At 40.7% G+C, this 14,089-nt stretch overlaps 1 protein-coding gene across 1 annotated transcript in view; it reads right to left on the bottom strand.

Moving 5' to 3' along the window:
• The window catches only part of mboat2a (membrane bound O-acyltransferase domain containing 2a), an 82,510-nt gene that overhangs the window by 39,674 nt on the left and 28,747 nt on the right, over positions 1-14,089 (bottom strand). Inside the window, exon 2 of the mRNA XM_072689650.1 lies at positions 2,200-2,345. Coding sequence (XP_072545751.1) covers positions 2,200-2,345 — 146 coding nt within the window. The remainder of the gene's footprint in view (positions 1-2,199; positions 2,346-14,089) is intronic.

Here is a 14,089-nt window from a genome sequence, read left to right as displayed (position 1 = left end):
TTCGCTTATTATTTACCTTATTTACATAGCAAAGACACAGCATGCAAATGGTGTATGCATGCAAAGTAACTGCCCCCTTAGCCACACAAGCAACTTGTTAGCCTTATTTAATTGCTAATGAGATTCAGCTGCCTGAGCACAGCCAGGCCTAAATGCAGCTGGCTCTGCTGAGGTTAAAACGATTTGCTGCTTCGTCATTTCCTCTGTTGCTGCATATTGGTCACAGTAAGACAATCATATCAAACACACAACAGGAGCCGAATCATCCAACATACACAGCAGCCATGTAAAAGGTACTAGTCCATTTAATATAATAAAAAATATCATATTTATCATTATCATTTATACGTTTTACGAACTTTAGCAGCAGTAACTGCAACTGACACTTTCTATAATTGAGTAGGCGTGTTCGTTGTTGTGAAGCCATCGGACCCTACCAACTTTTATTTTTAATTTTTTTCCGAACCTGCTTCTATTCATAAATATTTGTAGGCCTCTGCCACAGCACCGCAATTGGGTCACTCTCATGAACTCAAGAAAACAGATGTTCAGAACCCCTGGGCATCACTGATGACTCACAGCTCTATAAATAAAAAAACCTAAAGAAACAAACTTCAGATACCAAGCATGTCTTAGATTGGAATATATTTCAATAATAATATTAAAACTTAAGTTTAAATGAGGTTCAAATTCTGAGGCTTTGTTCACGCAACAGGTAAAAGCCGCCAAAATCCGATCTTATTCGACAAATGTGACACAGATGTGTGGCACTGTGAACGGCAAAAACACACCGAATCTGACATTTTCGGTTCAGATTTGGGCCACTTTCACATGTGGTACTGAAATCCGATACATATCCGATACACGATACAGTCTGAACAGCCAGATCGGAATTCGTGTGACTGTTACGCCAGTCCAACTCAACATTCCTCATAAATGAAGGAGAAGAGCTGAAGAGAAGGAAAAATGGGCGTCCGACAGCAGTGAGGGAGATTTACAGAGGTGGGATAATGAGGTAACAGATCTCGTAAATATCTCAGGGTGACGTCTCTGTCTCATGATCGGTTGCTTTCGAGTTCACAGTCGACCTCCACTGCACATTACCATGAAACACAATAAAAAGACAGTGTGAACAGCCTAAAATAGATCGGATTTGGTGGGAAGATCTAATTGGGCTCACTTCACCAAGTGAATGTAACCTAAATGGCCTGAATATCTGACAGCACTAACTCACTTAAAAGTAGGGTTGCAAAATTACAGAAATTTCCAAAGTTGGGAAATTTACCATGGGAATTAATGGGAATAAAATGGGAAAATGCACATTACACACCACAGGGCTGTTGAGACCACACCCCCTGAATTCATTCCCCTGAATGTTTATTCCTCCATCACATGTACAGCATATGTCTAGATGATTTCTAGATACCTGACACCCACCTTTAGCTTGTGAGAAAAAAAACTTTATTTGATTTATTGTTAATAATTAATAATTAAGGCAAACAATGCTAGTCTTGGTAAGCTAACCTCTTGCTAGCCTTGGTAAACTAGCCTCAAATGAAGTTTTTCATTAAGCCTTTCAACTGTGTGATTACGGCTTGATTTAATAGTTGTTTAAATGTCAGAGCTATTGCGGTCAATAAAAATATGAACCTCGTTCCCAAAATTTCCATGAAAAGTTCCCGAGTTAAAGTTCCCATGGAAAGTTACCGGTAATTTACTGGAAATTGATCCGATTGATTGGTTCCTCCCCTTTGCAACCCTACTTAAAAGGTTGTGTGTGTGTGACAGAGCCAGGTATTAGTATACTCAAACAAATTCACGAGTCTCCCCCACCCCCACCAAGTGTGTCGACGTCCAATGGATTTACTAGTTTCATATTAGCCTTTTAAACTGTCTCTGACCCCGGCTGAACACTGTGCTTAAGATGTAATCAGATGTTTACCCTGAGCATTTCCTCTTATCATCTCAGATATTTTATGGCAGCTATTACACATATGGGCTAGCTTTCAATAGAGAAGCACTTGAACTTGCCCTGACCTGTCTGCCGTACTGCACACAACCCACGTTTTATGGCTAAGCAGAACTGCTGATGTCGATCAATCAGGAGAAGTCAAAACTAAAAAGGCTAAAGGAGAATGCAGAAAAAAAAGATCAATGATGTGAAGAGACCCATAAACACACACACACACACACACTTACCAGCCGAAGCAGAAGAGAGCCAGGTAGAAGCCCAGGAGTGTGGCCACCACATGGCGGATAAAGGGACTGGTCTTGCTGGGGTGCAGATAGAGACGGAACCAGCAGGCTGTGAGCAGGGCGAAGAGCTGGCACACCACAAAGTTCACCTGAGAGAGAGATACACGGTTTTATTCGCTGTGTCCTCGAAAGACTGAACGATTCTTTCCATAAGACAGATTCTCCTCGTTAAACTGGTGGTCATATAAAAAAACACATGTTGCTTATTATTGCTAAATATATTGGACACAAAAAATATTCAGTTAAATGTTTGCTTCAGACACCAATCAGCTTCAGCTAAGCTTAGCATGGCCCGCTGCTAACTTGTTAAGGGCTTCCAGCTTATCGTGGGGCTTCCCAAACGTTTTCATGCCAAGATCCACCTGAATCCACTTTGACTCAGTACACACAGTTCTTTGGTATGTGCTGTTTAAATTTTGCTCTCAGCCACAGGGCTGGGATTCAGGATCGCTATTAAACAGTGGAGCAAACATCACATGAAACACTCTTATAGGCAGGTGTGGTCTGAAGGGGCACAGAGCCCCCCAGCATTGAATGATGGTGCCAATAATTTTGGGATGAGTTGAAGAGTTCGGTGATGAGGTGGGGTAGTGATCATCCAACACCCTGCCTTCACTAACGCTCTTCCCTGAATGCAATCAAATCAGAGCTGGCCGATATGGGAAAAAAATTATATGATAGTTAATGTAAATTTTTATGGTATACGATATTTATCACAATATTTCGTCATGTAGACAAAATGCACCAACAGCGTAATTTTTTTAAAAACTGCTGTCCAAATACTCTCCCATACTGAGTACCATGATTTTTACTCAAAATATGCTGCGCGCCATTGATCTAAAAGAGACTACACTCCTTGTATTGAAACTCTTTAAGCACTGACGATATCCACGATACGCTCGTAAAAGCATATTGTGTACCACGATAACAAAATTAATCAAGATACAATAAAATATTGTCATACTCTAAATCAAATCCTCACAGCAGTGCTTCAAAATCTAGTAAGAAGGCGTCCCTGGACAGTAGAGAGAGTTATTTCAACAAAAGCAGGATCACCTCTAAACTTAATACCCTTGATTTCAGAAGAAATAATGAATGAGCAGGTGTCCCAATACTTTTGTCCCTATAGTGCATATCTGGTCACACAAAAACAAAAACCTCAGAATAAACAAAAATATGCTAGATCAGCACTGAAGCAAATATACATATACTGCTATATTTTGTAAACGCACACATATATATATATATATATATATATTCACACACATGTACAGTGAGGAAGAAAAGTATTTAGTCAGTCACCAATTGTGCAAGTTCTCCCACTTAAAAAGATGAGAGAGGCCTGTAATTGACATCATAGGTAGACCTCAACTATGAGAGACAAAATGAGAAAAAAAAATTCTGAAAATCACATTGTCTGATTTTTAAAGAATTTATTTGCAAATAATGGTGGAAAATACGTATTTGAAGTCACCTTCAAACAAGCAAGATTTCTGGCTGTCACAGACCTATGCATCACTGCCTGGTTTGGGACCTGCACAGCCTCTGACCGCAAGTCCCTCCAACGCATTGTGAGGACAGCTGAGAAGATCATCGGAGTCTCTCTCCCCTCCGTCATGGACATTTACACCACCCGCTGCATCCGCAAAGCAACCAGCATTGTGGATGACTCCACCCACCCTTCACACAGACTGTTCTCCCTCCTGCCATCAGGAAGAAGGTACCGCAGCATCCAGTCCAACACGACCAGACTCTGCAACAGCTTCTTCCCCCAAGCCATCAGACTTCTCAACTCAACTCAACTTCCGAACTGATATCTTTCTGGTACATGTACACTCTCCCTCTCTCTCTCTCTTTCCAACCATTTTACCCCAGATAACATGGGAAGCATTTTTTGCACAAGCATTTGCACTAATAACTTACTACCTCACTGGACTCTATTTATTGCACATTGCATAATTTGCACACTACCAGCAATTATTTATTATTCTCTGGTCTGTACTGTGTTGTGTTGTCTGTCCGCACTTGTTTGTTTGTGTTGCACTTGTGTTTTGTATGCACTGTCTATGTTGCACCATGGTCCAGGAGGAACGTTGTTTTGTTTCACTGTGTACTCTGTATGTAGTTGAAATGACAATAAAACCCACTTGACTTGACTTGACTTGACTTGATAACTTCTTCTTTAAGAGGCTTCTCTGTCCTCCACTCATTACCTGTATTAATGGCACCTGTTTGAACTCGTCAACAGTATAAAAGACACCTGCCCACAACCTCAAACAGTCACACTCCAAACTTCACTATGATGAAGACCAAAGAGCTGTCGAAGGACACCAGAAACAAAATTGTAGACCTGCATCAGGCTGGGAAGACTGAATCTGCAATAGGCAAGCAGCTTGGTGTGAAGAAATCTACTGTGGAGCAATAATCAGAGAATGGGAGACCTACAAGACCACTGCTAATCTCCCTCGATCAGGGGCTCCACGCAAGATCTCAGCCCGTGGGGTCAAAATGATCACAAGAACGGTGAGCAAAAATCCCAGAACCACACGGGGGGACCTAGTGAATGACCTGCAGAAAGCTGGGACCAATTTTACAAATCCGGGCGCGTCTGAAGTTTGCTAGAGAGCATTTGGATGTTCTGGAAGAGTATTGGGAGAATGTCTTATGGTCAGATGAAACCAAAGTAGAACTGTTTGGTACTGACTAAATACTTTTTTCCCCACTGTATTTTTCATTTTTCAACTTCTGTTCGGTTAACAGCTTCGATAAGAAGTCAAATACCAGCGACAAAGCTCCGGCCTTTCTCCGTCTACGTCACATGACTCACTCGCTCACACACCTTGGTTCACAGCCGCCGCTGGTGTTACAAAAGCTGAGTGTCCTAGTGTCGTTACCAGTGATGAATAATTGCTGACTGATATCCTCGCTTCGTGTGTTCTGCTCTGCTGGGTGTGCACCACATCCAGAGCGGAGTGGGAGCCAAGCCAGCCGCGATAAGACCGCAAGCACTCACTCGCACGCCCATTCCAGGTTCAGCGTCTCTTTCAATTGTTTGAGTCATTTCCCCTCTTTTACACCGCTAAGTCCACATGCTGCTGCGCAAACACGCAGGGCCACCTACTACGGAGTTTAAAAGTCTCAGTCTCGGGACGATAATTTAGGGTCTGTTACAGAGAGATAGCGTTAATGTAATGATACAGAGTGAAAGGGCATGCCGAGGCCCACCGAGACTTGGCGGCTTAGTCATTTTTGCAGACTAAAATCTGCAACAATCTTTCATCACTGATTGTTCAGCTTGGACTAAAGTATTGGGACACCTACAGGATCACTTATCACATCCCACTGACGCAAACGTCACAAACTGACGCAAAAGGCTGAGTACATGTGTCAGAGAAGTGTCAAACTGATCAGCAATGTTGGTTAACAGCCGCTTTTCAACAGTCCACATGACCTGAAATCTGATCATGTCCAGCAGAACCTGAACTTCACAGAATTAAAATACTGATATTAGCAAAATAAGATAAAAGCAAACAGCTAATAAGCATCTCTGCTTCAAAACGCTGCCTGCTCTTCATCTCCCGAATGCCGTTTTCGCCTCCTAACTACACTCAGGCTGGTGAGCAGCAGAGGCGTTCGCTCAGCGGAGACGTAACCTCTCCCGCCTCAATTAAAAACGTAGTTTCTGGAGCACTGGCGCTGTTCAACTCGTTGGACCTTTAGCATTCTGCTGGATGCAGCAAACAAGAGAGATCATATCGCAGTGTGATACCATTTCTTAGTTCTTAAAGCAAAAATCCACAACAGGCCTTGTGCTACGGCGGTGTTACGGTCCAGAGGTGCAGGTGTGCACAAAATGGACAAATGCCATAGGATAACAAACTCCAAAGTCCAATACAAACTCCAGTTCTGATGAATAATAATCACAACTGTCATTCTTCTGCCAAGCAATGTGGGTCAATAACAGTAGGTAAAGGTTCCAAGCACCGTAAGTGTCTCGTTTTTAATAACACCAATAATTACTCAAATAAAGAGCCCATATCATAGATTGTTTTTATTCAAATCAATGAATTAATATAAACTAAAAGTGTCCGTATATGAAAACTAAGCTGCAGAAACAGCTTTTTTCATTTGTTTTTGTGAAGTCACGAAACTCAGCACATTTGGACATTTTGCTATTTGTCACTGTATCACAATTTCATGAGGAACCGGCAAATAGAAATGCTCCAAAATGTCGTTTCACATCGACTTATTTTTTACAAACTGACTTGTTGCAAAGGTGGCATCCTGTTGCAGAACCATGCTGGACTTCAGTGAGCTCATTAGAACCACCCACCCTTCGCCAATGTATGTAAAGGCTGACTGCATGGCTAAGGGCTTGATTTTATAAACCTGCGGCAACAAGACTGAATGAAACACCTGAATTCAGTGATTACGAGGAGTGTCCCAATACTTCTGTCCATTAAGGGTATAATTGCAAAGTTGACCTTTGCTGAAAGTTAACCCAGTCATGATCTGCTGGATGAATTATTTGATTGATTTTAGTTAGAATGTAACACTCCTAGAGAATTTTGCCTGTTTATGGAAATACAGCATAAATGTAAGGGATTCCAAACTGAAGTGTCTCATTTTTAATAACACCAATAATAACTGAAATAAAAGGCCCATATCACCGATTTTTTTTATTATTACAAACAATGAATAGTAAGTTTTAGTATAAAGTTACCTTTTTTCATTTGTATTTGTGAAATCACAAAACTCAGCACATTTATGTAACATCACGGTTAAAAAGTCAATTTTTCCACTTCTTGCTATTTTATTGTATCACAATTTCATGAGGAACTGACATAGAAGCACTGCAAAATAACTTGGAATCAGATCTTATCACAGCGATGTCAATTGAAAGTTACGCTGTTTTTTTACTGTAAAGTTGTCGTTTTGGAGATACAATGTTTTCGTGTGACAGCGAAGATATACAACCACTCCCACGAAAGTCATGAGGAGTGTTCCAACCCAGGCTGAAGGACAGTTAAGTGAAAATAATGAGAACAAAGATTGTGTGTATATATTGGTAACAAATATATGTTATATTATTATATAGATCACAAATACAGAATTGGACAAGGGGTCGGAAAATGGCCTTATGGTTGTTTTTGGTGCACAAATCCACACATAAGTCGGAAGTTAACCTCAAGGAAAAAAACTAAGCATAAGAAAAGCCCTCTTTAATGTGTAAAATCAGTATGTCTACTGACGGAACCAGCAGAGTGGTAAACCTAACAGTGTCTGGCTTCAGATCTCCCCTGAGACTTTGTGTTAGCTGCTAGCGCTAGTCATCTGCGGAGAGTGTTTCATGCGTAGCGGGAGTGAGAGAAAAGCCTTGTTCCATTACCTAATGCAGAGCTTAGACCATGCCTAAAGCCCCCCCCCGCCCCATCATGCAGATTGCGAGGGTAGGGTGGCACATGGTGGACTTCTGATGAGTTAGAACTTTACTTCTCCCTCCAGCTCACTGTCATTACAGCCCTGTGTTTGTGAACGTGTGTGAGAGTCAGAGAGTGAGGTCATCTTCTTGTGGCCACTTATAATGGAATGGTAATGGAAAAGCATGAAAGATGAAGCAATCCATGATTACACATCAGTGTTATTACAACACACACAAAAACCCATATGACGGTGTGGGTGGAGGGTTATGGCGTAATTATATTATCATGATGCTTCAAGACATTTTCACAACCTGGAATGGCCAGAACACAACATGAGTTTTTTTTTTTTATTTATTAAGCACATGCACACTAAGCAGCTGTCTAGCACTCTGATTCCAGGAAAGTGTTTCCAGGAAATGGCAGTTAAAAATTGGCAGTTGACAAAAATGATGGCAGTCAGGCTGAGGTCTGAGGCGAAACGAAACCCCCGTTCCACTGCCAAAAGACCTTCAGGAATTTAGACACTCTGGAGTGATGGTGCACTGTTCTACTGTGCAGCAACACCTGCACAAATGAACATCTAAACAAGTCCGACGCATTTCAGAAACACGTCCGGTGGACTGATGAAGTTAAAACAGAACTTTAGAATCACAATAAGCAGAAGTTTGTCAAAAAAAAATCCAGAATTTCATGAAAAGAACACCTCTTCAACTGTTAAGTGTTAGGTGGACCGATCAAGCTTTGGTCGTGTTGCAGCCAGTGGCATAGAAAACCTTTCACTGGTAGAGAGACGAATTAATTCTGGAAAACACTCATCACAAGGCTTCTACAACAGTGTAATGATCCCAAAATCCCAAAATCCACCATGGACTACCTCAAGAGGCACAGGTTGAAGGTTTGTTCTACCATGGCCCTCCATGGGAATCCCCAGATCTGAACATCATCGAAAATAGACCACAAAAGACCAGAAGACCCAAGAATCTCACAGAATTTGAAGCTGTTTGCAAGAAACATGGAAGCAAATCCTCAAACAAGAGGAACAGGTTGTGACTCTTGCCAAAGGAGGTGTTACCAAGTACTGACCATGCAGCGTGCCCAAACATTTGCTTGGCATGGCATGGCACCAAATGCTCTTGCTTCATGTTGCACAGGGTTTTCAGTGTGTCTGACCTGTTACCTGTTCTGGCATCCTCTAGACTATTCTGAACTAGTCTAATATGAATTATAATAACACTGTTCAACCTCAATCAATCTTCAGGAAACATTTATTATAACATTAATTTAATACTTCTGTGGAAAAAAAATCAGTGGACACCTTGTTACCAGGTTTATGGCAAAGCAAACTGTTAATAACTACCCAACACTGATCTATACTCAAACAGATGGTTGATTTTGCTCAGCAACAACTAACATGTTGTACTGGGTATTGTCTGCAAGTCTTTATAATGTTTACGGAATGTAAAAACGTTATGAGGTGTTAAATACTATTATTTGTCACTTTTTCATTCAATAAAATGAACCATTCAACATAATATTATTAATATTACTACATCATTATTATATATAATATTATTATACCCTGTATATCAATATCAGAATCAGATCAGAATCAGAAATACTTTATTGATCCCAGGAGGGAAATTGCAGTTGTTACTGTTGCTGTAACTGTTAGTAATAAGTTATAAATTATAATACCCAAGTTATTGCACACATTAAACTGAATTACAGTACTATTACTATTGCACATATGAACAGTATAACTTGAATATTGCACAGATGAACCATAGTGTCACACACTGAGGGTGGAGTTATAGAGTTTGATGGCCACAGGTAGGAATGACCTCCTGTGGCGCTCTGTGGTGCATTTCAGTGGAATGAGCATTGAATGTGCTCCTGTGTCTCATCACCGTGTTGTAGAGAGGGTGAATAATATAACCCTTACATGGAAAACAAGGTCTGACCTGAAATAGTACCCATCAATAGTACCCCTCCAATCAACTCCCTCTCACCGGCCCGCTCCGATGCTATCTTGAGCCTTTTCAAGCCATCCTTGCGTCATTCACAGTCACAGTGCAGCAGTTCAAATGATGTCCGTGGCCCCATTGCATTCTGCTGTAAAGCTTGTGCTATTCATCACATCATACTTCACTCTGAGTGAGAGCACGGCCACAGTCAGACTCATTTCATCCTCCATTTCTCCACATCATGATGCGCACACACACACACACACCTACCTAAAGGCCGAGGGATGTCAGCTCTTAATCAATAGTGTTGCCAAGGTCAAAGAGCAAAAGAAGAGGGAGCAGCAGAGTAAGTAGTCTAGTAGTAAGTACAGTAGAAAGGAAAGCTGTAGGCAACCTGAAACTGCAGCAGTTAAGCCTTCAGAAGTCACTTAAAGAAATATATAGTGCATGAGATTATTAACAAATTATAAATCAATGAAAATATATATTACATTTTACAGATGACTAAAATGTATATCTATATCTTCACTGTCACAATAATCATATTACTGCAATAGTGAGCTCATTCTCGTCATCACCGCAGTTTTGTCAGACCCTCGGTATCACACCCTCCCCCGGGGCGATTCCGAGCCGCCGCCCACAGAGGCTCACGCGAGGACTTTTGTTGTGTTTCCATTCTGGTTTTGATTCATGGACTCGGTTCTTGTTCATTTGTGTTCATGTATGTTCGGTTCAGTGTTTTGTTCATGTTCACGTGGCTGGGGGTACTTAAGGAGCTCGGCTACAGAGCACCTCGCTGAGAATTGGATAAATGGATAAATGGCTTGGAACCTTGAGGTAGCCCGAGAGGTTCTCGTCTCTGTCCACGTTGTGTTTAGGCCAGCTTCGGCTCGACTTCCTGGTTTGCGAGTTCAAGTACTCAGCGAGGTTCGCTCACTATGTGCTAAGTTATACCCACGACATTCGCTCCAGCTAGGCGACCCTCTGCCACGCAGCAGTTCCAGGTTGGGTCGGCCTAGCCGCTCTTGCCAAGTAGCTGGTTCCCCAGCTAATCCCCCGGTCTCAGGTCTGTTTGCCATGTTCTGGTTTTGTTGATCACTGTGTTCACGTTTATGCCCTTCAGCTGCTGCTTCTTTTGTCTCACTTGCCCCCTTTTGTTTGTCTTGTTTTGGTCAAATAAAGTACTTGCACTGAACCCATCTCTGCGAGTGTCTGGCCTAACCCGCCATGACAAGTTTCATTCAAAAAATGGACAGTTCCGGCTCCAAGATCTGACTGGCTGAGCCGCTGACTGAGCTACACAAAAATGATGATGGCATTTTCAAATTAGGGTGCTGTTTCATAATGACAACATGTCTGATTTCTGTTCTGACCAAATTTGTTAATTCCCCCCATGTTTATTTAAGATGGCCACAGGGTGGGGGTGCTGTGGATCTCACTGTGGATCGGCCCTGTGCAAGTGACACTGAGTTTGCATGAAAGGGGTTCTCAGGTATGGGGCTTTTTTTTGTGTGATTCGAGCCTCAGTTAGCTGGAACGCGTTCTGTGCTGTAGTGTTTAACCTGTTAGCTAACATCCCCAAGCCTAGCTGGCCGTCGACGAGTCCAGCCGCGACATATCTCATCTGATTTCGCCTTTCTGTCACTTCAGTGATAGCAGTCGCTCGTGTTTTTACCATTAATACTCATGTTAGTCAGCCAACAGCAGCTGCACTGAGCTGTCTGATTAATAGTGGATGTGCAGTCGAGCTAGCTTAGCAAAGGCTGGCTTAGCGAGTGGGCTACAGATCCTCGTTCTCGGCTAAGCGCTTATAAGTGGGGTTTCAGTCAGCCATGTATTTGTATTGTATTGTATTTAACTGTATGTAACTAAGCCAAGGCTAATCAGCTTCTCTCTTCTGATTCGCTTTAGTTTAACTTTAGTAACGGTCAGACTGACGGTTTAACGTGTGTTGAATGACTGATTTAAAAGTTGGTATGATGGTATGAAAAAAAGTGGATAGGAGAAGAAAAACACCCATTTCGCGGTCAATGAAAGTCCATGTAAAAAAAAAAATGTATGTAATAAATTTTATTTTGTTTTATAAAAAAAGTAATTTATACGGTTAAGTGTAGCATGAGAAATTGTGTATTTAAAGTATTTATTATATTTTAAATTGTATCTATTCTTCACCTTTATAACTTGAGCTTTAGCTGACGTCATAAGAAAGCTCTTCAATCTTCGACTTTCATAGCTTTCTGTCAGAATTGTAGTCTGACCAGTGACACTCGAATTAAGGTCTTTTGACACTATTATCTTATTTAGGTGCTTCTAATATTTTATTAATTTTGGTCACAAAAGTGTTTCTTATATAAATCCAAAATCACTTTACACTTCATATTCATATTGAACAATTACAACAAAAAAACAAAAAAACAACATTTTGGCAAAATATCCTAGCCTCATTTGTAATCCAGACAAATCTCATGACCAATAAAGGGGATGAATACTTTTGCCAGGCGTGGTACATTTGAAAAGACCCCTTGCTGACACTCGCGGGCTGTACATTAACGTCTGTTCATTCAAAAGATGTGGGGCGTGCGGAACTATTTGACAGCAGCACAATTGGCCTAGCACATGCTCAATGCTTCTTTACCATGACCACAAACAGGTCAGTGCAGGAGGAAACACAATAGCTTTATTCTTAGTCTTCTCTATACAGTACAGCCATGCTAATGTGGTGGACAGCAGATTTATGGGTGAATTTGCATGCCATTCAGATTAGAGATGAGACTATAGAATGGGCTATAATGGCCTACAAAGGGTCTGCTTTTCAGTTTTATCATGGTGTGGCACTATGATTCAACTGTTTTACTTTACTGTTCTAACTGCTTCTGTATTGCTCAGCATTGGATAAACTGTGCAATATATATACACACAGGACACACAGCCTTTCAATTCAGCACTGATATTATTTAGGTAATTGCTTAAACACTGGGTATGAGATTTGACTATTCTGACTTCTGAGGCCTTTTTATATATCGTGTGATTTATTTGTATGTATTATATTTATATTTCATTGTCATTTATTGTATTTGTCAATAAACCAATTCAAACATTTTATATTATTGTTATTATATTATTATAATTGATTATTACTGATTATCACTATTACATTGTGTATCATTCTTATAGTGATATAAAACAGCAGCTCACAGGAAAAAAAAAAAAGATTTGTCACGCTGATACATTTTATGACAACCTTTTGGAACAACTCTTCTGATGGGTTAAATGAAATGCCTTCAAGGGGTCATCAGCAAAGACTTTTTTGGGATTGTTTGTGAGAAGTTTCATGAGGTTAATTAATTATATTATAGTATATATATAATTAATTCTATCCCTATAATTAATTATAGGGATGTATGATAATGGATATTGCTTTAAAATCTAACAATATTAGACAGATGTTTATATATTTAACTGATTTTGCGAAAAAACATTAAATGATGGTATTTACTGAACGCCAGAACAGCAGAATGATTCAGTGATTCAATGGTTCTTCAACTGTTCTTCAAAAGCTGCATTTGATTGTTTTACTGGCAGATATGTTTGTATATGCATCAGGGAGCAAATCCCACATTGATAAAGTGATTAGATTTAAATCAATATGTAATGTAAACTGAACGCACAGCAAAATAACAGCCTATAGAAATCTAATGGTTAACGTGCTCAGTCATGAAGGCCGAGACCGAGACTGTGTATAAAGTTGTTACCAAATCTCATAAGCTCATTTCTGGAAACAAGAGGGAGGACAAATGCATAAATAAAACACATAGTCCGCAGGCTTACTCTGCAGATCCCTGTTGGGAGAATAAACAGAACGCTAGACATCATGAATCTCAATCTCGGAGGGATAGAGGTCTGGAGAGGAATGAGAGCTGACAGCTTCTCCGCAGCCTCACATGCTCCTCTCCTCTTTCCAGCCATGGCAACTCCCTTTATTCATATGTGACAACTCCAGCTGAGCAGCTATTTTAAGCCCGAGGACCCGGTGACGCCAGCCAGGTTCTGACCCAATACTGCATTTTAATTCCCCCCAGCTGGCTCTGACTGCCTTCCACGGCTGCCTGGTCCACATAAAGCTACTGAATCAAGGCCTGCGTGATCCAGTCTTCCTCATTATCATGACCTTGGCCTTCACAATACTCTGCAAATGAACCTGTAACCACCTGAATGGTTTACTTTGGTGCTATAACTTATGTTTTTTGGGAGTATATATTAATCGAGGCAGTCACATATATTATTCACTATTCTCATATAAAGAATAGTGATTTTTACAATATATATCATTCTATCACACTTTTTTCACCTTAACTTACACTAAACACACACTGGAAGCAGAAACCTGCTCCTATCCAGCTATCTAGTATTCCGAAGGGCCTCACAGTAACACGTCAATGATATTTG

This window comes from Salminus brasiliensis, chromosome 10 (genome assembly GCF_030463535.1).
Source record: "Salminus brasiliensis chromosome 10, fSalBra1.hap2, whole genome shotgun sequence".
Classification (NCBI taxonomy): Eukaryota; Metazoa; Chordata; class Actinopteri; order Characiformes; family Bryconidae; genus Salminus; species Salminus brasiliensis.
Note: the sequence above shows the minus strand (reverse complement) of the source record. Positions and strands in the feature narration are given on the sequence as shown.